The 23,496-nt window shown below is 35.8% G+C and overlaps 1 protein-coding gene across 1 annotated transcript in view; it reads left to right on the forward strand.

Annotated features, from left to right (window-relative positions):
* The window catches only part of VWA8 (von Willebrand factor A domain containing 8), a 295,349-nt gene that overhangs the window by 90,129 nt on the left and 181,724 nt on the right, over positions 1 to 23,496 (forward strand). Inside the window, exons 15-19 of the mRNA XM_072976319.1 lie at positions 2,953 to 3,121; positions 4,884 to 4,961; positions 11,768 to 11,883; positions 19,210 to 19,316; positions 22,160 to 22,266. Coding sequence (XP_072832420.1) covers positions 2,953 to 3,121; positions 4,884 to 4,961; positions 11,768 to 11,883; positions 19,210 to 19,316; positions 22,160 to 22,266 — 577 coding nt within the window. The remainder of the gene's footprint in view (positions 1 to 2,952; positions 3,122 to 4,883; positions 4,962 to 11,767; positions 11,884 to 19,209; positions 19,317 to 22,159; positions 22,267 to 23,496) is intronic.

Genomic DNA, 23,496 nt, shown 5'->3' on the forward strand with positions numbered 1-23,496 from the left:
TAACCCCTAGGTTCTGAGCTGGAACATTAGTATTACAGTGTGGAAGGCCAGTTACAAAATCCTCTTCCAGTTCATGATTAATGTCTTCATAAAAACGTTCTATATCATTGTTTCAAGTTCCTTAATATACACATTTGACAAAAATGTAGCATATAGTTTGCTTCAAAAGATTGAAGTTTATCAAAGTCTTTCTTTTTTTTAATTAATAACTTTGTTGAGCTATAATTGACATATAAAAAACTGCATATTTAAAGTTTACAGTTTGATAATTTTTGATATTTTTATACACCTACAAAACCATCACCACAATCAAGATAATACATCTGTGATCCTCAAAGTGTCCTCAGACTCCTTGGTAATGCCTCTCTCTGGCCTCTTCTCACCCTCCCCTCCCACCCCTAGGAATCTGCTTCCTGTTATGCTATATTGCTTGCATTTTATACAGCTTTTTATAAATGGAACCACACAGTATATATTCTTTGGAGTCTGGCTTCTTTCATGCAACATCTTTATTTTGAGGTCTTCTGTGTTGTTATGTATGTCCCTGATACACTCCCTTTTATTGCTAAGAAGCATTGGAAAGTACTTTACTCTCTGAAAACATATACTTATGCCCCCAAACAAACAAACTGACCTCAGTATTTTTATTTTGTAAGTCTTTTTAGAAGATCTTTTTGCTTTTAAAATTTTTAATCTTTATGAAATATTATCTATTATCTGAAATTAATCCATGTCTTTAGTTTCATTTGTTATTTGTTGTTAAATTCTAGTAAAATTGAAGTTAATTTTGTTTTAAAATTTTAATAGTCCATGTTTCCTAATTGTCAGTTATTTACCACTTCTTCAGCCTTTATGTTACCCATCAGTATGTCAGGTCACCTGAAGGTACATGGCAGATCCTCAGGAGTACTCTGCTATCTAACTTTCAGAGTTGGAGAACCCAACATCATAAGGAAATGACTTTTCATATGACCTATTTATATATAAAGGAGCCTTTGCAGAGAACCAAGCAAACAGAAAGGTCCTTCTCATCCCATTTTTCAGTAGTTTGATGGCTGTTTGTATAGTCAGCATAGGCTTCTCTGCCTGACACATTGGTTGTCTCAGAAATTCCCCCTTTAAACTGGGCCAGCTCACTTGGGTATCTGGCTTGAGTTAGTACTAAAAAGCAAGCCACAGACAATGTGTATCCTAAGCAATGATCATCCCCTTTTATAAGTTAAAACCACTTAGTTTGTCTCATGTTAGTTGTTCTTTTAGTCCTAAATTTTCAGCTCAACTGTGGTACCTGCTTCCTGACCTGTTGGTTTAAGAATGTAAATTGGACTTCCCTTTTTGGCTTGCTTGTTGAATTTTGGCTCTGTTTATTCCCTAATTTAGTGTCTCTCACTGTCTTGAGTAAAAAACTACATCTGCAGCTTTAATATTGAGCAAAGCACAAATAAGCAGACCCTGTCTCTCCCATCTTCTTTTATCTCAGCTTGGAGACAGGTGGATCAAGGATGAATCCAAGAAGCAGAGTTTTCTGGATTATAGCAAACCACTTAGCAGAAGTAGAAAGTAGAATAACCTTCCCTTTTAGCTTTCAGATGATAGCATTTTCTGGGTCCAGATTCTGCTATGTGACTAATTCTAGCAATCCTGAGTGTTTATACTACCCTGAAGTACTATCCATGTTGTTATCCCTTCCTCTTTTCTTAGAACAACTCCTTTGGACAGATCATCCCCATGACATGCTTGAATATCTATAAATACGTCTTTTTCCCCTACCTAGAGAAATGAAATGATACTTGGTAGCTTCTATGAATTCATGCAGACTTTTCATATGACCATTTCTAAAAATCCTTTTCCCCTAGCTTACAAATTATGCTGTGGTCCCTAAAATTGCGGACCTTGTAGTCAAGGTCTCAGTGGGTCTACCTCTTGTATTAGGAGGATGCTCTCTTATCTGAAGTCTTCCGAGTGTCTATCCAGTTCTATCCACATAGGTCCTATCTCCTGATAGTCTCATTGCACAGTCACTTAACTGTTGAGTTCTATCATAATAGTTAATGGCAATGAAGAAATGGCATTTATATCCTTTTAGTTTTGTTTTTCTGAAGATCTTGACAAGTGTTTGGGTTTCATCTCTCCTTTCCCAGCTAATATAACCCTCAAAAGGTATGTTCACACTGTGATTTTGAGAATTGGTAAGAACTGACAATATTTGACAAAATTACTCACATGATGAGATCATGATAAGGGGTTTCTAGTTCCTTCTTCAAAGGTACTCAAGTCATTTCACAAACTATAGGAAGTCTCATCTTATTCCTCTTTGTGTCCTAGAATATTTACGTCCTCAGATTCTGTAGCAGAGATTTAGCAGAGAGATCACTTTAAAAATAATATTGTTCCCTATAAAATGACAAAAAAGTGAATTATATAAAAGTTCACTTTTCTCTACCTTTCTAAGACCTAAGTGTTCTTATTGCCAATCCAAATTTTAATTTTACTCCAATCTCTTATGCTTAAATTTTCTGTACTGCAGAAAGTCTCCTCATCCTGAATCAGACTTCCTGGCCTTTCTGTGATTGACCTAGAGCATGTTCTTTGCAAGACAGGAGATTCTGAATAAAGACAGGACTGATGAATATGAACTGTGCAGGATTTTTTTCCCAAGGGGCTATGGAGAAAACTTACTGTAGGCATAACAACAGATCTAAAACAGTGGTTTGTGCCAGGGATGGAGTTTCATCAATGGATAAGGTACATCATATGTGAACAGTTGGTGAGTCTACTTTTGTTTTAATCTTAGGTTTTTAGAATGTCCTAACTTTTTTTTCTTCGAAGCTGGTTCTTTGGATAATAGCTTTGACTTCAGTTTAGCCTTGTAATTGCCTAGGCTTTAGCTACCATGACCTAATTTCTAACATTGAAAGGTTATGTTTAAAAAAATTTTTTTTTTCCTTTTAGATCGATTTTTCCTGTCCACCCCTCCTTCAGAATCATCGCCTTGGCAGAACCCCCTGTTGTTGGAAGCACAACACAGCAGTGGCTGGGACCAGAATTCTTAACCATGTTCTTTTTCCATTACATGAAACCACTTGTCAAAAGCGAAGAAATGCAAGTGATTAAGGAAATGGTAAGAGCGAGGCCAGCTCTAGCCTGCTGCCTTCAGCTGTTCTCTTTTTGAGGCATTCTTGACACTTGCTGGAGCACAGTTCGATACTTTTGGGTTTTTCTCTCCATTCCTACGTTTCCTCATCAAATGGCTTTCAGACATCAGTATTTTTTTCAGAATCATCGGGAGGGCTTGGTAAAATACAGATTGCTGAGTCGGAGGTTCTGGGATGGTACGTGAGAATTTGCTCAGGTGATACTGGTGCTGCTGGTCTGGGGACCACACTTTGAAAACCATGAATGCAGGCTGTCTGTCCTTTTTCCTCATGTGGAGGCAGTTTTGGGATTCCCTTTCCTTTCATATTCAGCCAAAGGTGATTTTTTTTTTTTACAGTTCCCACTGTAAGGGGAGGCTAAATATATTTTCGTTACTTAGATTTTGTAGAAAATACTAAGTAACCCTGGTCCCCTCCGGAGTGCAGTGTGTCCTGCACTTAACTGATTAGTGTTCTGGCGGCTTGTCATGTATGTAATCTGTTATTTCAGGGTCCACCTTAGTCAAGCATTGTGTTCAGCACTTTGGTGTTCTAGAGCTGCACTGTGCATATAGCAGCACTAGTCACACTAAATACAATTTTAAAATTCAGGTTTATTGTCATATTTCCCACTGTCAACAGCATAGATGGACAGTTGCATCAGCATAGAAAATTCTATTGGACGATACTACCCTAGATCACCAATAATGAGCTTTGTACATAAATGTACTCTTCCCCTTTGAAATATCAGAATGAACTGATTAATTTTAGGTCTTGTGAGTATGGTTGTGGGTAAAGGCGTAGACTTTACAGTCAAACAACTTACCTTTAAATGTCAGATCCACTACTTATAAGCTTCTAGATCTTAGGAAAATTACTCAACTGTAGTTTATCCATCTGAAGATGGGATAGTACTACCCCTTATATCACAGAATTGATTTAAGGAACAAATGAGATAAAGTAGGTACTGAACAGAGCTTCGAATTTTAAGTTCCAGTTGCTTAAATGACCAAAAAAACCCTGAGCAGTTTATTTCTGAAATAGTCACGATATACCAGTCATTGTTCTAACCTCTCCTTCTACTCTTTTTAAATTAAAAATTTTAGTTTGTTATTGTTTAGATAAAAATTTCTTATAATCCAATTTAAATACATATTTAATTATATTAAAATTGGTATAGTTAAAAGCAATCATATTTGTCTTGGGGCAACTGTTCTTCAGAGTTCATTGATAAATAGACCATGCCCCTCAGGTATGTGGTTTTAAAGTCCTTGAAAAAAATGGGCCACTTGAGCATCCATCCTTCACACAAGGACACCTTATGTCACTTAGTAGATACAGATAGAAGATTACTACCTGATGAAGGGGTTTGGTTTCAGTAAGAAAAATGCCTAGATTAGAGTTGACGCTAACAAAAAAGGATAGAATATATGAAAAGTTACTTACAGGTACACTCTATGCCCATTTTTAATTGAGTTAGAGGCTCCTTTCAGTTTTATGCCAGTGACGGAATTGTAAATGAAGAGTGGCCTGGCTTTAATTACCTGATTCTCAAAGAGAAAACAGAAGCAGAAGTGTTTCCCAAGAAGATGAATGAGCAAATTTATCCGCATGTTAAACATAATACCTATAATCAGAGACTTTCTAAAAATATCATTCTAATATTGTTTGATAAATAGCTGTAATTTCTGGCTGATTGATCAGATATCCCAATTTATTCTTTCTCTCCTTAATTTTCTCATAAACTAGGTCCCAAATATACCTCAGGAAGCTTTGGACAAATTGTTATCATTTACACACAAACTCAGAGAGACGCAGGATCCAACAGTAAGTCTGGGCTTTTTCCTACAGGATTTTCTGTCGTTGACGTTCTGCGGCTTTATGTTCTTAGAGTTCAGTGCTTTAACATTTATTTTTTAAACAGGTGTTCTTATCCCTTATGCTTTGCTTTATCTTGTGTATGTATTTTACTCCTTCAGTGATTTTTTATCGTTTCTTCTAGCTTCTCGTGGTTGCTGTCACAGAAAACAACTTTCAGCTTTAGAGGGGTGCCTGGCTATTCTTGAGGATGTGGCTCTATTCTGTGTCCTTTGCTGAACAATCTCGTCTGTTCTTACGGCTTCAAGCATCACCTCTATGTTAATGCCTACAGCTTTATTTCAGCTTCTAACTTCTCATTCCTCGTCGATTCTCTAATTGTATTTACCTTCTGGAATGGTATCAGGGCAGAAAGCCTTTCCCTTCTTCCCTTCTAGGTCTTTTGACTGGCCTAATAATTAAACTGACATGAGACAGAATAAGAGGAGAAAAACAAATAAACAAATTTAATTCTGTACTTAACAGAAGCCCCATAAAAATATGAAACTCCAAACAGTAACCAAAGCAGGCAGCTTTTGTACCTTTTAGTCAGAGAAATGATAAAATTATAAGAAATTAACAAGACAAAGAAGTTTGAACTTAGGGTAGTAATTAAGTGAAGAAGTAACCAGGTTTGTTTCTATAGCCTTCTTGGCCCTAAATTTCCTATTTCTGGTGATAAGGATGCCTTCTGCCCTCCTGGTACAGTGAGGGTACCTTCTTCATGGGAGATTTAGTTCCTCCTTTCAGGGAACAAGGGAAGGTCAGAGTGTCCTTGTACCAGCTATTTAAGTCACTTTAATTCAAAATAATCAACATGCCCAAATGGCATATTTTGGGGTGGCATATTTCTGCCCACCTCACCTTTTAAAAATTTTCTTGCTTAACTTTTATTTCAGCATTCAGTTAAAACATTTCCAAATTGTAACAAAAATTTCCCCCTGTTTTCAAAAGTCCATTATGCTCAATATAATTGAAACTCTATCAGGGATGAGATGAAAAGTTACTTTTCAATCTGAGGTCTTTAAGAAATAGTTACTACTTTAAAGAGCCCAAGGCAAATTATATATTTGCCCACAAAAGGGATAAAAAGACCAATGCAAATGTTAAGTTATTTTCGTTGGGCTGGAATTTTAATATCTAAGATGAGTTATTCTGTGCCAATCAGAATCATGATTGTAATACATGCATGGTTATACCTGCCTTTGAATAGCAAAAAATAAAGAGCTAGTTATGCTTTAATAAATACAATTTTGTAAAGAAAATCTTAAAAATACAAGTCAAAACAAACAAACCAAAAAAAACCCAAAAGAAAGGAACAAACAAAAACACTGGGCACCAGGGAATTAAAAAGGAGGGCCATTATGTTTAAGAAATTGGAAACCCCTGCATATGTTGGAAAGATCAAAGGCTGTCACTAACTCTGAGTCTCAGTGTTCTCATCGGTAAAGTGGGAAGGGTTATCTACCTCTTAAGGAGGTTGCAATGATTAAACATGAAAATATATGTGAAGAATCTCCTCCTTAGTAGTTGCTTAAATTTTTTCCACTTCTCGACTCTGGGATCCCTGTAACTGTACTCCTATCCTTACTTAGTTTCCTGACTTTGTTAATTATCTGTCTACCAAATTACCTAAAGTAGAAACCTTGATGTCATCATGGATTCTTTGCTTTCCCACTATCTCCACTTAATCTGAAAGCAAATCTCATCAATTTAACATTTGATGTCTCATCTATTCTCTTAACTATTGTCAATCATTGCGCTAGTATTGGATTTCATAATCTTTCTCCTGGAATATTGTTTCCTTTTGACTGCCCTCTTCAACAAGAGTTCATTCCTCAAACAGCCCTGTACATATGGCTGTTGTAACAAAATTACCATAAACTGGTGGGTTATGACAACAGAAATTTCTTTTCTCATGGTTCTGGAAGCCAGAAGTTTGCAATGGGTATCACTGAGCTGAAATCAAGGTGTCAGCAGGGTCACACTCCTAGGGGCTCAATGGGAGAATCCATCCCTTGCCACTTCCGGTTTCTAGTGGCTGCCAGCATTCCTTGACTTTTGACTTCATTGCTTCAGTCTCTGCCTTCATCTTTATATCACCTTCTCTTCTGTGTTTCTGTGTTAAATCTCTCTCTGACTCCCTTTTACAAGGATACATATGACTTCGTTTAGGGACCGGGCCACCTAAATAATCCAGGATGATCTCCACATCTCAGAATCTTTACTCTGATGTTATATGCAAAGTCCCTTCGCCATAGGAGGCAAAATTTGCAGGTTGTAGGGATTAGGATGTGGATATCCTTAGAAGGGACCATTTTCCAGCTGTCACAGCCCTCCTCTGCGACCAGTTACCTCTGGGACCTCATCTCCAGTTACTTTCCCCTTACTCATTTTTTTCAGCTACACCATTCTCTTTGTTGATCCTTGAACCCACAAGTGTCTGCCTCAGAGCCCTTGCCACTTGGTGTTTCCTCAGCCCAGGAAGCTGCACATTTGCTCCCTCGCATGATTTGCTCAGATGTCACCTTTTCAGTGAGGTCTTCCTGAAGCACTCTAGCATCACATTTCCTCCCTGTTTCATTCTCTCTTTCTGCTTTAAAGAGCTTCATGACGCTTATCACCCTTTGACATAATATATGTTTTACTCACTTATTTTTTTATTGTCTATTTTCCCTCACTCAGACTTTAGTTCCAGGATGGCAGGGTTTGTTTTTTTTTTTTTAACATTTTTTATTGATTTATAATCATTTTACAATGTTGTGTCAAATTCCAGTGTAGAGCACAATTTTTCAATTATACATGAACATGTATATATATTCATTGTCACATTCCTTTCTCTGTGAGCTACCATAAGACCTTGTATATATTTCCCTGTGCTATACAGTATAATCTTGTTTATCTATTCTACAATTTTGAAATCCCAGTCTCTCTTCCCACCCCCCACCCCTTGGCAACCACAAGTCTGTATTCTATGTCTATGAGTCTATTTCTGTTCTGTATTTATGCTTTTTTTTTTTTTAGATTCCACATATGACCGATCTCATATGGTATTTTTCTTTCTCTTTCTGGCTTACTTCATTTAGAATGACATTCTCCAGGAGCATCCATGTTGCTGCAAATGGCGTTATGTTGTCGGTTTTTATGGCTGAGTAGTAGTCCACTGTATAAATATACCACTCTTCTTTATCCAGTCACCTGTTGATGGACATTTAGGCTGTTTCCATGTCTTGGCTATTGTCAATAGTGCTGCTATGAACATTGGGGTGCAGGTGTCATTTTGAAGTAGGGTTCCTTCTGTATATAAGCCCAGGAGTGGGATTCTTGGGTCATATGGTAAGTCTATTTCTAGTCTTTTGAGGAATCTCCATACTGTTTTCCACAGTGGCTGTACCAAACTGCATTCCCACCAGCAGTGGAGGGGGATTCCCTTTTCTCCACATCCTCTCCAGCATTTGTCATTTGTGAACTTTTGAATGATGTTTAGTTCCAGGATGGCAGGGGTTTTTGTTTTAGTCCCTGCTTTATTCCCAGCATCTGAAACTTTACCTCCTATGTAATAGAGTATTCAATAAATATCTGTTAAAGAAATAAATGAATAACCCTTGCATGCTGTCCCTGGAGTGATCATTTCCAGATCCAGTTCCTGAGTTCTTCCCCTTCTTTACAACTGTCCAGGGATGGGTCCTCTTGGCCTATTGACTGAAAGACGACCTACCCAGTGTGCCCACGGAGTTCCTTCTGACCTTAAGCTGCTCTTCCAGCTTCATTTCCTACAGTCTCTCTTGAAGCACCCTCAGCTCTCCCACACTTCCCTTCCTGCTGTTTCCAAATGCCTCTGCTCTGGATAGATGATGCCCGGAACGTGCTTTCTCCCTGTCCACTGTCACTCAGGTCCCTGTTCTGGCTGTTCTCCCTCATGCCCCAAAGCAGAAGTAAACTTTATTGCCAGTCTGCTCTCTTGACACTTGGCATATGCTTCTGACATTGACGTATTGCAGCTCTGTCACAGTTTATTTGTCTCACCAATGAGTATTTGAACTCCCTGAAGCTGATGTTGTTCATTCTTTTATTCCCATTTCCCATCCTGGTGCCTGCCCGGCATATAGTAGAAACTTAATAAACGTTTGATGAAATTGATTAATTAATTAATTACTAACTTATTAACAGATCATCCCTAGGGTTTTCTCTCCCTGGGAACATTACATTTTCATAAAAGAAATGATTCTTTAAGAGGAAAAAAAAGAAAATTTATTTTTAATAATTTTTATCAGACCCTTCAAATTTTAAGCTGAGTTGCTATTATTAATTATGTTAATCCAAAAAATCCCTTGAGGTGTGCTCTTTAAACTGAATAACCATGGCAACTAAGAGAATGTGCTCACATCCTCACCCTTTGTTTTTGCTAGATAAAACTGAAGTTAGAAATTTGATATTTTAAATGTTCAGTACATTAGGATTTTTAAATTAAATTACATTCTCAGTTTTTAATTGATGTTAACATGAGAGCAGAAATAGCCAAACCCTTGTTTCAGCACTTAAATGCTCAGCCTATAATGTCTTTTCTGATTTAACACTGGATATTACTGCAAAGCATTGTGATGTTATCAGCTGATTTGATATTTTTCAAATTCATGAGAAGTCCTTACTGATCATTGGAGTGAAATGGGAAGGCTGAATTCAGAGTCATGCTTAGAATGAGATTAGAATATTGTAACCTAGAAAGTTACCATACAGTTTAATAGGACTCTTGTCGTAAGAATCCTTTGGTTGGAGTCATTTGTCAAACATTTTCCGTGATTAAAATAGGAATGTTTCTTGGTCTCAAGCATTAAGGATGGGAATTGCTGAATCATATTTAATTTCTGATACTTTCAGTCATACTGGTTGAAACAATCTTATCTTCAACCCGTCCTGCTTTCTCATATCCGTCCTTCTTTCTCATATCCATCAGCTACCAAGCCTTTTGAAACATTTATTTGATCCATTCTTATTGCCAATAACCTTACTGTAGGACTTTATCTTTGTATAGACAGGTAATTGAAGTAGCTCTGTGTTTCCTGTCTCAGTTCTCTCTGACCTTCAACTACTTTACATACTACTGCCAAGTTAGTCTTTCTGAAATCTTGTCACTGCTTTGCACATAACAAAATCCTATTGCCATTAGAAGAAAGGCCAAGCGCCTCACAGGGTGACTCACAGGTCTTTGTTATTTGGGAGCAAGCTTTCCAGCAGGACCCTCTAATAAAGCTGGGCTGGTTTCCTCACATTCTGCATGTATTTCTGTTCCTGTTGCTTTCGTGCCTTTGTTCATAGCATTCCTCCTGCCCACTTGAACATTTTAAGCCCCTCTAGCAGTTGTCAAGTGCTCCACTTATTTTGGCATTAAATTATATGCTATTTTGAATTGCATTTTGTGCTTTCTTATATTTAAATATTGTCTCCATGTCTAGAATGCAAATTTGTTGAAAAAGTATGAACCAAATGTTTGCTTATGAGTTCTTTGAAACTTAGAGTGTGTTTTTCAGTAGAAAAAAGGGTATGCCATAAAAGGTGTTCCTGCTCCTAACCTAGTCCCCAAAGGACTCTTTAGCCCATGTTGTAGCTGAAATATAACACTAATGACAGCAGACCAGCATCTCTTGGAGCTGTGAAATACATGAGGAAGGAGAAATCAATTCATTTTTTTCTTCCTTGGGACATGCAGAGATGACCTTAAGTGAAGTGTTAAGAGGAGTAAGTATGCAGTGTAGCTTTGACATCCTCCCACCATCCGTTCCCAACCCTTTGTTAATTTCATAATGTCCCCTTCTCCATTTCCTCAGGTGCTCAGGCCACTTTACTGCTCTTTCACACTCTGTGACATTTCACCCTGGCCTCTTCTGCCCTCCCAATGGGCTGGTTATTTCAAGTTCTTCTCTTCTCTCGTTTTTCAGTGAAAGTCACTATCTTCTAATGTTGCTAAGTTAGGAATTAGGTGAGTGAAGGCATCATTATTGCCATTTTAAAGATGAGGAAGCCAGGGCTTGAAGAGATTAAGTAATTTGCCAAGGACACAGCTAATCAATGGAAGGCTGGTTTGTCTGACTCGGGAGCTTATAAACTTTACAATTACATTATGCTGCCTACTGAGATAATTTCATACTCAAGTCAACAAATATTTATTGGCACTTACCATGTCCTGAGTTCTATTAATGGGATTTGGGGAAGATTAAGAACACAAAGTGAAATTATTCTTATAGTGTAGGGGAAGGATTCCATACTGTCAACTGCCACCCAAGTGACAACTGGTGGGCATCTCTGGTCAGCAGCTTAAATTGTCCACAACTTCTTTTTTCTGTTTCAGAAGACATAAATTTACTTAAAGCCCTAAGCATTTTCTCACTATCTTAACAATTTGGCTTTGCGTAAACAGGAAAAAGAATGAACAAATAGTTAATTATACACAAGGACTATTTGTCAGATGCAAAGATCACGCAATATCTTTCCTCCATCCACCTCCATGACCCTCCCCCCCTACAAAAATGTATACACAGAACTTTAATTGAATTTAATTAATGGACATGTTTCTATGATTTTTTTAAAACTGTCTTTAAGGATGTTTTAAGTGTAAATCGGTTTCTGTTTGTTTTATTTGTAATTCATTAACAGTACTTACTTGTTTTAAGTTTGGCCTTGTCCTTCTGGAATAAAGAATTCTATTCTGATACCCATCCAAAGGGACTTTCAACAAGTTGAAACAGGACTTGTAACAGCCTGTTTTTGCCGTTTGACAGGCACAGTCGTTGGCAGCATCGCTTTCTACCAGACAGCTGTTGAGGATTTCTCGTCGGCTGTCACAGTACCCTAATGAAAATCTTCACAGTGCTGTCACTAAAGCCTGCCTTTCCAGGTAACCGTATTGTCTTCTCTCGCTGAATTCAAGTTTCTGGGTCTTTGCTAAAACAGTAATGTAAGTTTGATAGTCTGTACTCAGAGGTCTGGAAAAAGTATCAGTCTGAATATGTAGCTGTTTCAACCTTGTGTTCAGTCTTTAGAATATATGTAATCTTCCTTAGGCATAACAAGAAATTGAAGAGGCTTTGATAGATGAGGAAACTCTTAAGTCACTGAAGTCAGACAGTAGCAAACAAGTGAAAGTAGGCGTGATATTTGAATGCTGGTTCGTGTGTCTTCTGAACAAGTCTCTCAAGCATTATACTTGGCACCTTCCAAATTTACACTGGAATTTTCCATGCTTGGTACTACTGTCTTATTGCCTAAATTTAACAAAACTAATATGTTTTTCAGTCTACACTAATATTTTTCATACTTGTTTGGAAATTATTATAAAACAATGGCTTAATGGAATTTCCTTACAAATTCATACTTGCATGAAACTGTACTAAAAGAATAATAAGAAAAGAATAATAACAGTATCCATTTCTCAGAGGTTTTTTTAGACTCTTTTCTTATGGTCTGATAATTATTTTTATGGTGCTTATGACTTTTGTCCATTCATTCCTTGATATATTAAAGAGATTAAAAGTCTATTTTCAGCTTTGGAGAATCTCTAACTGCCCTCTATAAATTTTCAGTTTAGTGAACAATTTTTCTTGTAGTTAAAGTTAGCTCCTTGTGTTGCAACTTGAATTTTTCTGTCTGGTGAAATGAGGCTAAAATGAGGCTCGTTTTCATTGTCTTTAGTGTAAATCTTTGAATAACTGATAATTATGAGAAGTAATCAAATTGATTCTCCTTTTTTAAGTAGATTAATATTAGACTTCCAAATGAAAATTTGAAAAAAGTGCTTCAGTTCCCTATTTTTAAGGATCAAATACTGAAGAAAATATGTGCAGAGTGATAAATTCATTATGTACCCAGTGTTTTCTTAGTCACAGCTTGGTTATAGGTATGTGTTAATAGAAGTAAATAGTCAACGCTAAACAATATACACTGTTTTGGATCCTAAGGGAAAATAATACTTTGGAATGAAGGCAATAATCATACCCAAAGCATTCTAGAGAAGAGACAAACAATGAAAACACAGCAAATCTTGATAACTAAGCCAGACAAAAATAATGTGTGAAAGGAAAATTATAAATCAAATTCTTGGAATAGATATGAAAATCATAAATGAACTACTAACAAACCAAATGTAACTATACATATATATATATTTAAATCATATGCAATTTGGAATTATCTCGAGTGTGAACAAAGTTCAATATTCTTTTTTAAAATTTACCATATTAACATATTAGTGTGAAAAAAAATCATTGCAATAAATTACTAAAAAAGATTTGATAAAACCCAACAGGCAAACTTAAAAACAAATCAAAACAAAAATAAGCAAACAGTATTCTTAGTAAACCATTAATAGAAGGGAAATTCTTTAATCTGATAAAGGATATCTACTAAAAATTTATATAAAACATTCTTATGGTAAAATACTTGGCACATTTAGAGTTAGGAACAAAATAAGAATGTCAGCTTTCTGTACTTTAATCCCAAGGTTATGTGATTGGCTACATAAAAAATTCAAGAGAAACTACATATGAACTACATATACAAATAGGGTACAGTGAGACTACGTATGCATCCAAATCAATGATATTTCTATATTCCAGTAACAGTCAATGGGGAAATCTAATTTTAAAAAATACTACCATTCAAAATAATAGAAGAAAGCTTTGAGCACTTAAGAATAAATCTAATGAGTGACATGAGTGACATAAAAGGCTTTTATGGAGAAAAGCATAAATCTTTATTGAAAGCTGTAAAATGCTTAAATAAATGAGAAGCTATACAATGTTCATGGAAGGGAAGATTAAGTATTATCAAGCTGCTTGTTTTCCCCAAATTAATAGTAAATACAATATATAATTGATGAAGTGTATATATATATGTGTATATATATTTATATATGTGTATGTGTATGTATATATATGTATATATTTATCAGTTATCCAGCTTGTTCTGCTCTGTGGAACAAACACTCTACGAAAACAAAGTTAAGTAACTAGGGACCCTCAAACACTGTAGTCAGGCTAAAATAATGTAGTCAAGCTAGATCAAGCAAGTGGGACCCTTACACAATGTGGTCATACAGATTATAACTAATCAGATCTTTCTGTTCCTTCAAGGTGGCTTTTTGATTTTAAAAAAGTCTCTAGTTAATGAGTCTGAGTTTTGGGTCCTTAGTTCCCTGCCTCCCTCAGTTATAGTGAATTTGACAAGCTGATCTTAAAACTGGCATGGAAATATAACAGGCCAATAATAGCTAAATAAATTTTGAGGAAGATTTAGGAGCTGTACTTTCTCTATCAGATATCATGATTCATTATAAAGTTAGATTTATTTTAAGTGTGATATTGGTGCAAGAAAAGATAAATAGGCTATTAGAAGAGACTACAGAGCCCTGAAACAGACCCACATATTTCTGAGAACTTAGTAAATGTTAGAGGTAGCATTATAAATCAGTATGGGAATGGTTTGACTTGTCAATATATGGTTAAAAATAAAAAAAATCTACTCTGTCCCATACAAAAGTATAAAATCAAGATACACAATAAAAACACTATAAACCACTCTACAAGTTATAAGTCACAAACTAAGATATGTTTACAAGATTTATAATCACAAAGGCATTGATATTCATGAATGATAAAGTATCCAAATTAATGAGCTAAAAGCATCACCCCTAAATGGGAAAAGGATTAAGAGATATTCACAGAAAAGTTAATTCAGATGACCATCAAACGTTTGAAAAGATGCTCAACTTTATTATTGATCAGGGAAATGAAATTTAAAACAATAATCAGCTATCATTTTATACTTGTACAATTTTTACCTATAAAAAGTAACATTTTTCATGAGCAGAAGGAAATGGAATTTCATTAATGCTGTTGGGATGGCCATCAGGTTGGAGTTGATCTCACAGTATCTTGGTCCCTTAATATATTAATACCCTATGAATTAACAGTTCTACTTCTTGGTATCACCTTAAAGGTAGACTTATATGTATGCAATAAGGAGGCCTGTAGAAGACTGTTTATTACATCGTTGTTTGTAAGAATGAAAGTTGGAAATAGCCTATCAGTCCATCATTAGGGAATGAATATATACATTGACATATTCATATAATGAAGTGCTATACATCAGTTAAAATGAAGTAGATCTACATGTGTCAACAGGTATGGAACTTGACAAATTAATATCAAGTGAAAAAAACAGTTTGCAAGGGGAGATTTGGTATAGGATGCCATTTATAGAAGATGTTAAATACAATAGAAATGCAATATATTTTTTACTCACATATACAGCAAAATAAAAATACGGAAAAGAAAGATATATACCAATTTCAGGGTAAGAGTTACCTCCAGGAATGGAGAGAGATGAATAAGATGCCTAATAGTCTCTGTAATTTTCTGTATGCTTTAAATAGTTCATGGTTAAAAATATTTAAAAACTAAAAATCTTTTCATGCTCATACACGTATTTCACTGAATCAAATAGCTGTTTTCTCCAGTGTTGTCAACTGAGCACAGTAAAATTCTGTTTTGTTACCACCCCGTAGCCCTTTGCAAATAGTAAAATAGCTATCTTATTTATGCATCATATGTTGACTTTAGCAAGGCTACAGAGTAGAAAGCCTTTTTACTAACCTTCTCTTCAGGATAGCACAATGACAAGAAGGAACAAAAAAAATAATCAGTGCATAAAGTTTTTTTTTTTAAGTGACCTCATTCCATATTGAAGTAGTGAAAAGAAACTGAATTTCATAGAAAATTTTAAAACAAAAATTAATATGATTTTTATTTATAAAGTCTATTAAGCAGACAAAATCAAAAGAAGTTCTCTAGCCTAAACTTGTTAAACATTAAATTTATTCAGTGTTAGCTTGGCTTGTTAAAGTCTTGTTAATTTAATTTTTAAAATATTTTTCGTTTATTTGTTTATGCCAGTTGAATTCAGACTGGAACATTTCTTCATTTGAGGGAATGGCTCCGTAAACCCCTCTCATAGCCTGTAATATGTACATCAAGACTTGGGACTAGATGCATAATTAATTTCTAGGTAGTTGGAAACCTAAGAGGCCAAAAGGAAGAAAATTTAGAAGGTGAGGAAGATACCGGGTGTTCTCTATTCCAAAAATCGCTTTATCATAGAAGAGTTAATTAGGAATCACTATAATAAGAGTTTTACTCCATTCAAGTATTTTGCACTCCATTAAATTATTTAGTTTTGGAAAATCTTGGAATGATGATCCTTTGGCATAAAAATTTTAAGCAGAGTTATAAGTATTTAATCAGAAATGAAGATTAACTGCCTTTGACATTGAGGTAATTGAGCAGATTTTCCATTCTCCAAAAACTTATTTTATCCATAATATTTTTCAAAATTCCCATGTCACATAAAATGAATAATATTTATATAAAATTTCCACTGTTTAAACTACTAGCTAATTAATTTTTAAAAACTACAAGCCTGATAGAATTAATGCACAATGTTAAATTATTATAATGATTCTTGTGGATGTGAATTTTTCATTTTTCTGAAGAATGATTTTGTTTGCAGGAAAGTCTGTTCAGCAATTTATCTTTGGTTTAAAAACTGCTACTCAGTTTTTTAAAGCTATAATTTCAAAAATCTAGATTTAGATTTTTCTGCTACTCAGCTTACTCTATAAAGTCTAGCAGACCTTAAATACTTTTATGGGCCTCCAAAAAAAGTTTGGTCCCACTTATAAAGCTTAGCTAAATTAAATATCTTTAAACATTTGAAATTTATTAATAAATTTTATATATATGTTTCCTTTTAAATATTTCAGAAGGCTCAATTAGCAAACAAAACCTTGCTGAGAAATTTAATAACTCACAAATATTGACAAATTAAATTTATAAATAGGGTGGGCCATGTTAACATAAATATTCCAATACTACTTATAAATATAAAATTTAAAATCAGGTGTAAATTAATTATATATTCAATAGAAATCAGCAGCTGCCTGATATCCACTGAGCCCCTCAGTCTTTTTCTCACACTCTTACTACTATTACCAGCCTCCCAAGTGGTGATCTGAGGGCATCCCCTTTCCTTTTTCTAGCTTATGCTACCATTCTAAAAAATCTTGTTTTATTCCTTAATCTCTAGATCCTATCCCATTTCTGTGAAAAAGACAATTATTTGAGTTTGCCTACAGTGACTACTTCTGTTTCTGTTTCCCAGAATGTGATTGAATCTTTCTTCAGCTATAACCAAGAGTAGAGACTTTCTTATAACAAGACTAGACTTTCTAATTGCTTTTTGCTGGTAGTCAATGAAGATAATGATTTTTAAGAGATGACAACGCTCATAATAGTGATAAATATACTTGAAAACTTTGTTAACAGGATATGTGATTGCTTTGGTTATAGGAAGGTGGTATAGAATGATATTTTTTCACTTATCCATTTATTTTTACCAAAGGCCACAGAAGAAGAGAAAAAAACAATTAGAAAATATCACTGAACAATGAGAAAGGAAGCAGTTAAATCATCCCTTAACATGTGGGAAAAAAGTAAGGTCTGGCCTCATATCACCTGATATGCTGCGTTCTCCTCATCTGTTAGGTGGGCTAATATCTTTTAGAATGTAGGTTCTAGAGGTAAATATATTTCAACTTCCATGCTACCTCTGATTATTTGGTAGTGCTGTCTGAGTGTAAGGCTGAAAGTAATTCTGAAGCATGTTCCAGCTCAGCATGGAAGGGTACCATATTGCAAACAATGCCTGTCACTGCCATTGAATGGGAGGCACACATGCCTTATTTGCTGTCCTCTACAGGCTTTGGAGGGCAATCTAGAAGAGTTCCAATACAGGAACAATGTGAGGATGTGTTGACAGACAACCTATATAGATGTCAGGGGGTTCTGGGAATAGCACACAACGTCTAAGATTGAAAGTGGTCATTGTCAATCAAGGTGGTTTGACAGGAAGTAATGGAGTTGCAGCTGCAGGGCCTAATGTAACCAGGCCAGACTCTAGTTCGTGAGATAGTGGTGAGAGGCAGGTGGGGCAAGGTGCCAAGACAAGGGCTTAGGAAACAAGATAAAAGCCCAGTTATTGGGTCTGAGAGATAAGCTGAGGGCTTGGTTTTGAAAAGGCAACAATCTTAGAACTATGATGAAAGGTCGGAGATGAACAGTAGTAAATGACTTGATGCTGAACTGATGAGCTACTGGCCTAGAATTATATAAAACCAAAATGAGGCAGGAGGCGAGAGAGAGTTGGCTTCAGAGGTGTGGTTTGGATTGTTACAATAACTGGAAATCCAACAGTTCTTTACCCATTCATCCTTTTGCCTTCTTACTCACACCACATCTCATTTATTAGAGCTTCTGCTCAAGCTGTGGGAACCACCACCGAAGATTTAGAGCTCTGGAAAACCTAGGTTAGAAGTCTGTGTCCTTAGTGTGTTTATTTGGGACATCATGGCACATAGAAGTAGTTAATAGTGATGTAGCACAAGCAACTGTGGATTAAAAAGCATGTCTACGGACTCACTTGTGATCGTAAGTTCCAGATAGAACTTTGTGTGGGTGGGAAACTGCTTTCACATTCTAAGCCCATGATGTTCACATCATCTATCTGTAAATGAGGAATACCTCTGTCACTCACCAGATTGCTGTCTGGACAACATACATACAGAATAGAGAAGCAGGTATATTTTTTAAATAGAAGGAGAAAACCTCGCTGCATAATCTTAAAGTCATCTAATAATTCGTGTTAGAAAACAAAGAAAACCTCATTAGTCCACCTCCACTACTTTGATTTTGTGATTGCCAATTTGGAGCAGGTTAAAGTTTGGTGGTTTTATCTATTTAAGAAAATTTGAAAAGTCAATTAAATGATAAACAAGATTTATGAGGTATACTAAATCCATTTTAAAGAGCAAGTTATTTTAACTCTTGTCCTGCAAAATCTTGTATATAAAAGAATACTGCTAATTACATACGAGTTTTCCTTATTAAAAGAGATTCAGCAAACATCTACTTCATCTTCACACATACTGAAGTTTATATTTATTCTAAAATATTTTGTTATTTAGATTTCACAGATCAAGACCGATCATCCTTATTTGGTTGTAATTAGTAAGAGTGAGAATATCTATGTGTCTGTCTGTCTAAGTGTCAAAAGGTGTTTAGGAATCACAGAGAGCTATGACTTGATCAGTGCATCCTTCCCATCCCACCAGGTTTTTACCAAGTCTTGCAAGGTCAGCGTTAGAAAAAAATCTGGCAGATTCTGCAATAGAAAGAAGTACCGATAATAACCTGGAACCAGAATTAGAGGATTACAAATGTAAGTATTTGACTTGTTTGTTTCTTAAGTGATATAATAATGATGAAACATTTGTATTATTTATTATTTTAATTTCAATTAAAATGTTTTTGGTTTCTCCTCACTTTGTTATATGTATTGGGTTGAAGAAATAAATCTTTTATTTAAATAAAGAAGTTTGAAACCCACTTACAAGTTAAATCTTAGAGTATTTCCTTTATTTCAGTCCATACCAGATACAGGTCCTCTAATTGACATGAATATATTAAAGGCTCGAAGAATTCCTACTGCAGATAAATGTGTAATTTTGTTTTACCTTTTATTCCAAATGTACTTCATCATAGGATCTAGAGTTCTGTTTTCTTTGCACAACATTTACATTTTGAGGACCATCAGTGTCCTGCAGGACATGTTTGGGAAACTGTTCTAGGTTGATGTGGACTAAAATAATATTCACAGTACCATTTCATGGCTTCTTACTCCTTCCATTTTTACCTGTGCTGTCTCTTGTGCTATTTTTCTTCTGGATAACCATAAGTATAGTTTGAGTTTGGGGGAGATTTAGATCTTCCTATTAAAGCACCCTATTCTTCATTTAGAGCACAATGAAAGGGTCTCTATTTTTTGAGGTTAATCACCTAACTTATCAAAATATCCCATTTGTGATCACTCTCTAAACGGAACTTATTATGGCTCTCTTTGTACTAGATGTTTTTAATAGTTAGGGCTCCCCTAAAACAAGAATTTGATATTAAGGGAATAAGATGACATTTTTAGAGTAAAATTATAAATTGAACATTGTGATGGATCTGGGTACAGATAATGCAGAGCCAACACAAAGAGACAGAATAACTCTGGGACTTGGGGAGAGTCATAATGTTACTTGATTGAATCCTTCAACATATCTGAAGAAAGACTGCATCATTCAAACTATAGATTGTTTAGTCTTGGTAACAGGCCAGTGTTAGCCATTTCCATCTGAGCCTTGTGTAGGAGATAAGGAACCTAGGTTAAGGAGGAGACTTTTGACTCATCTGGTCCCATTCACCTTTAAAATCATCTCTCTTGTAAGGAAAATTCATGCAATTCATTTCTCCTTGTTCTGAGGCCGAGGTTCACCAAACAACCTTCTAATGAGGATTTGGCTTTTCATGAAAGTCTCCCTCCAAATAATATGCTGATATGGCAATCAGTGTCTCATATAGTCTATAGGAAAGTCGTCGTTTTCATTGCAATGTCATATATTGCAATTCTGGTTTTACATATCAGGATTTACGTATAGATCAAAATATGTGTCTTTAGTGTTTTCCTGAGGGTTAGGTTTGCCCTCAGTTGTAATGATAAAATCAGGTTTGAGCCTGCGACCAATTTCCCAAAATAATGCCATCCTATGAGACTTCTTAGAAGACAGCTAGCCAGCTTTTTCCCAGGGAACATCACTGTTCTCTGAGTGCATTTTTCCTTTCTAGCTTGAAATTTTAGCAATAGACGTTAGCTGAGTGAATTAAATTAGCCTAAAGCCCTAAATCTCCTAAATAAATATGTTCCATAAACTAAACTGTAGATGGTATCAGATGCTGTTTGAAGCTGAAATCATGTGTGTCATCTCAACACACGAGGATGTAGTAAATTCACTGTCATAATCCTGGTCTTTACCTTTACAGTTTTATATTGGGTCTATTTCAGAGACCTCAAAGTGGTCAATAATAGCAAATTCTCAGCCCAGCAGCTCATGGTTTTCCTTCCCTATAGAACTTGTGGGTAGAAGGAAAATGGCAAAGATCTATTGGAAGGAGAGGTCCGCTCTGCTGTGCTTTAGCAAGTGTGTAGCACTCCGCAGTGATTAAACAGTGTGACAATTTAGTTATTTTTAGCTCAGAATTGTTTACAGTACTCCATAGACGTAAATGTTGCTTTCTCCCCTTGTCTTTCAAAGTGCTTTAGCACAAAAATGGCAATTTTCTTATTTGAAGTAGGATTAGAAAAAAAGATGGGTCAATTGTTTAAGGCAATATATTTGTCTGTTTGTTTGCTTGGGTGTTTCCACAGGATGGAATGTAATTTGGAGTTCATGTGGCAGAAAGCACATCAGACTATATACTAAATTCTGTTTTTAGCTCTACCCATACTAGCTGGGTGATTTTAAGCAGATTACTATGCACGTTCTTCTTAGCTTCCTCGTAATTCTTGTCTCCTTGTTGAGAGGTTTACATGAAATTAATGAGAAAACACTGAGCTGAAGCTGAGGTCTGGCACATAGAAGGTCATCAGTAAATGATAGCTTCTGTTGTGACCACCATTACTACAACGACTACTACTATTATGTTATTATTATTGGCCTTGGAATGTGTCAGATAGTGAGCATGCGTATCTCCTTACTGTAGGGAGTACATGTGAGATATATTCCCTGACTTCAAGAAATTTATTAGTTTCCTAATAAATTGGCTAATGGCTTCAGGGAGCTCATATTCTGTTCTAGATCAACTATTTAAAGCAAACAGGGGAGGAGGAGGATATAGCTTAAGTAGTAGAGCACATGCTTAGCATGCACGAGGTCCTGTGTTCAATCCCTAGTACCTCCTCTAAAAATAAATCAGTATCTAATTATTTCCCCCCACCAATCAATCAATCAATCAATAAAGCAAAAAGGGGACAAAGCCATTTTGTAGAGCTTGTTAGCTTTTAATGTAGAGCTATGATGTTTTATTACCACCCTCAAGCTTATTTCTTTCGGATGTTAGATTAAAATTCCTTGATGAGTCCACAGTATATTAATGATGCTGTATTATGTTCTGTTCGGACTGGACTTGGCTTCTCGGAGGACAGTGCTACAGGTAATCCTCTGTCCTGTGTGAAATGTTTAGGTGAAGTGACATCTGGGTCTCTGAGAATTGGAGCTGTTAGTGCACCGATCTATGATGCCCATGAGAAAATGAAAGTGCCTGATGTTCTGTTCTATGACAACGTCCAGGTAAGATCAGCAGTTTGCATTTGTAGTTAAATTACCTCTTACATTGTGGTAATTAACTCCAGTTCAAGTGAAGCTGATGTTTATGTTTGTCATTTGCTAAGTTCAATTCAGATGATGCAGAATTAGATGTTGAAGCATCTTTCATTAAGGCATTTTCTTCCCAAAGATACTTGAGGATTGGAAGAGTTGCTGCAATAATTAGAGTAATAAATTGTATATGCACACATAACTATAAGTAAATGTATTTCCTCTAAGTAAATAAAATGACTGTATTATCAAATTAAAAACAAAGTAGTGGGGAAAGAGTATAGCTCAAAGTGGTAGAGCACATGCTTAGCATGTACAAGTCCTGGGTTCAATCCCCAGTACCTCCTTACTTCCTCTAAATATAAATAAACTTAATTACCTCCCCCCCAGCCAAAAAAATACAATAAGAAATAAATAAAAAATTTTTTGAAAATAGCACTAATACTCATCCTCTCTTTTGCATTCCTGTTAGTTAAAAATCATTTAAGTAATTCAAAGAAGGATGTGTCCTGTGCATTCTTTTCCTCCCATCCTTTCCTCTTCCTGAAAATTCCTAGTATTTTTCTATTCTTTCCTTTATTTTTCTTTTAAGGAAGGAGGGTAGATAGCTTCCCACTTGTAAACAAACCAATAATTATGGAACTTCCACTAAGACACAGAAATAAGTGTTACCAAGCCAAACTTGGATCCACTTGCCTGCGTGCAGTAAAGCCAATCTACTGACACCAGGTTGTGGTGAAGGAAAATACAGCATTTATTGCAGGTCACCAAGCAAGGAGTTCAGGTAGCTGAACCCAAACCCCCCAAAGGCTTTCAGGGAAAGATTTTTAGAAACAGGGTGAGGGAGAGGGGTTATAGTGTGTGTTCAGCTCATGGACATTCTTCTGATTGGTTGGTGGTGAGGTAATTGGAAGTCAGCATTATCAACCTCCTGGTTCCAACCAGCCTGGGGTCTTTGTGCTTGTGGGCAACACAGTTAACTTCTTCCAGCTGGTGGGGGTTTCAGTATCAGCAAAACAGCTCAAAGGACATAGCTCAGAATGTTATCTATAGCCCTTGAGGAGGAACTAAAGGTCCTTGACTATGTTTAAGGGCTACACTATTATTATTTTGTCTTGTTTTGACTCGTTTCTTTCTGCATTTTCTCACTTCTCTGACTAAATGTACTCTTTGGAACTTGGGGCAGCCTAGGAGACTAAAGTT

This window comes from Vicugna pacos, chromosome 14 (genome assembly GCF_048564905.1).
Source record: "Vicugna pacos chromosome 14, VicPac4, whole genome shotgun sequence".
Lineage (NCBI taxonomy): Eukaryota > Metazoa > Chordata > Mammalia > Artiodactyla > Camelidae > Vicugna > Vicugna pacos.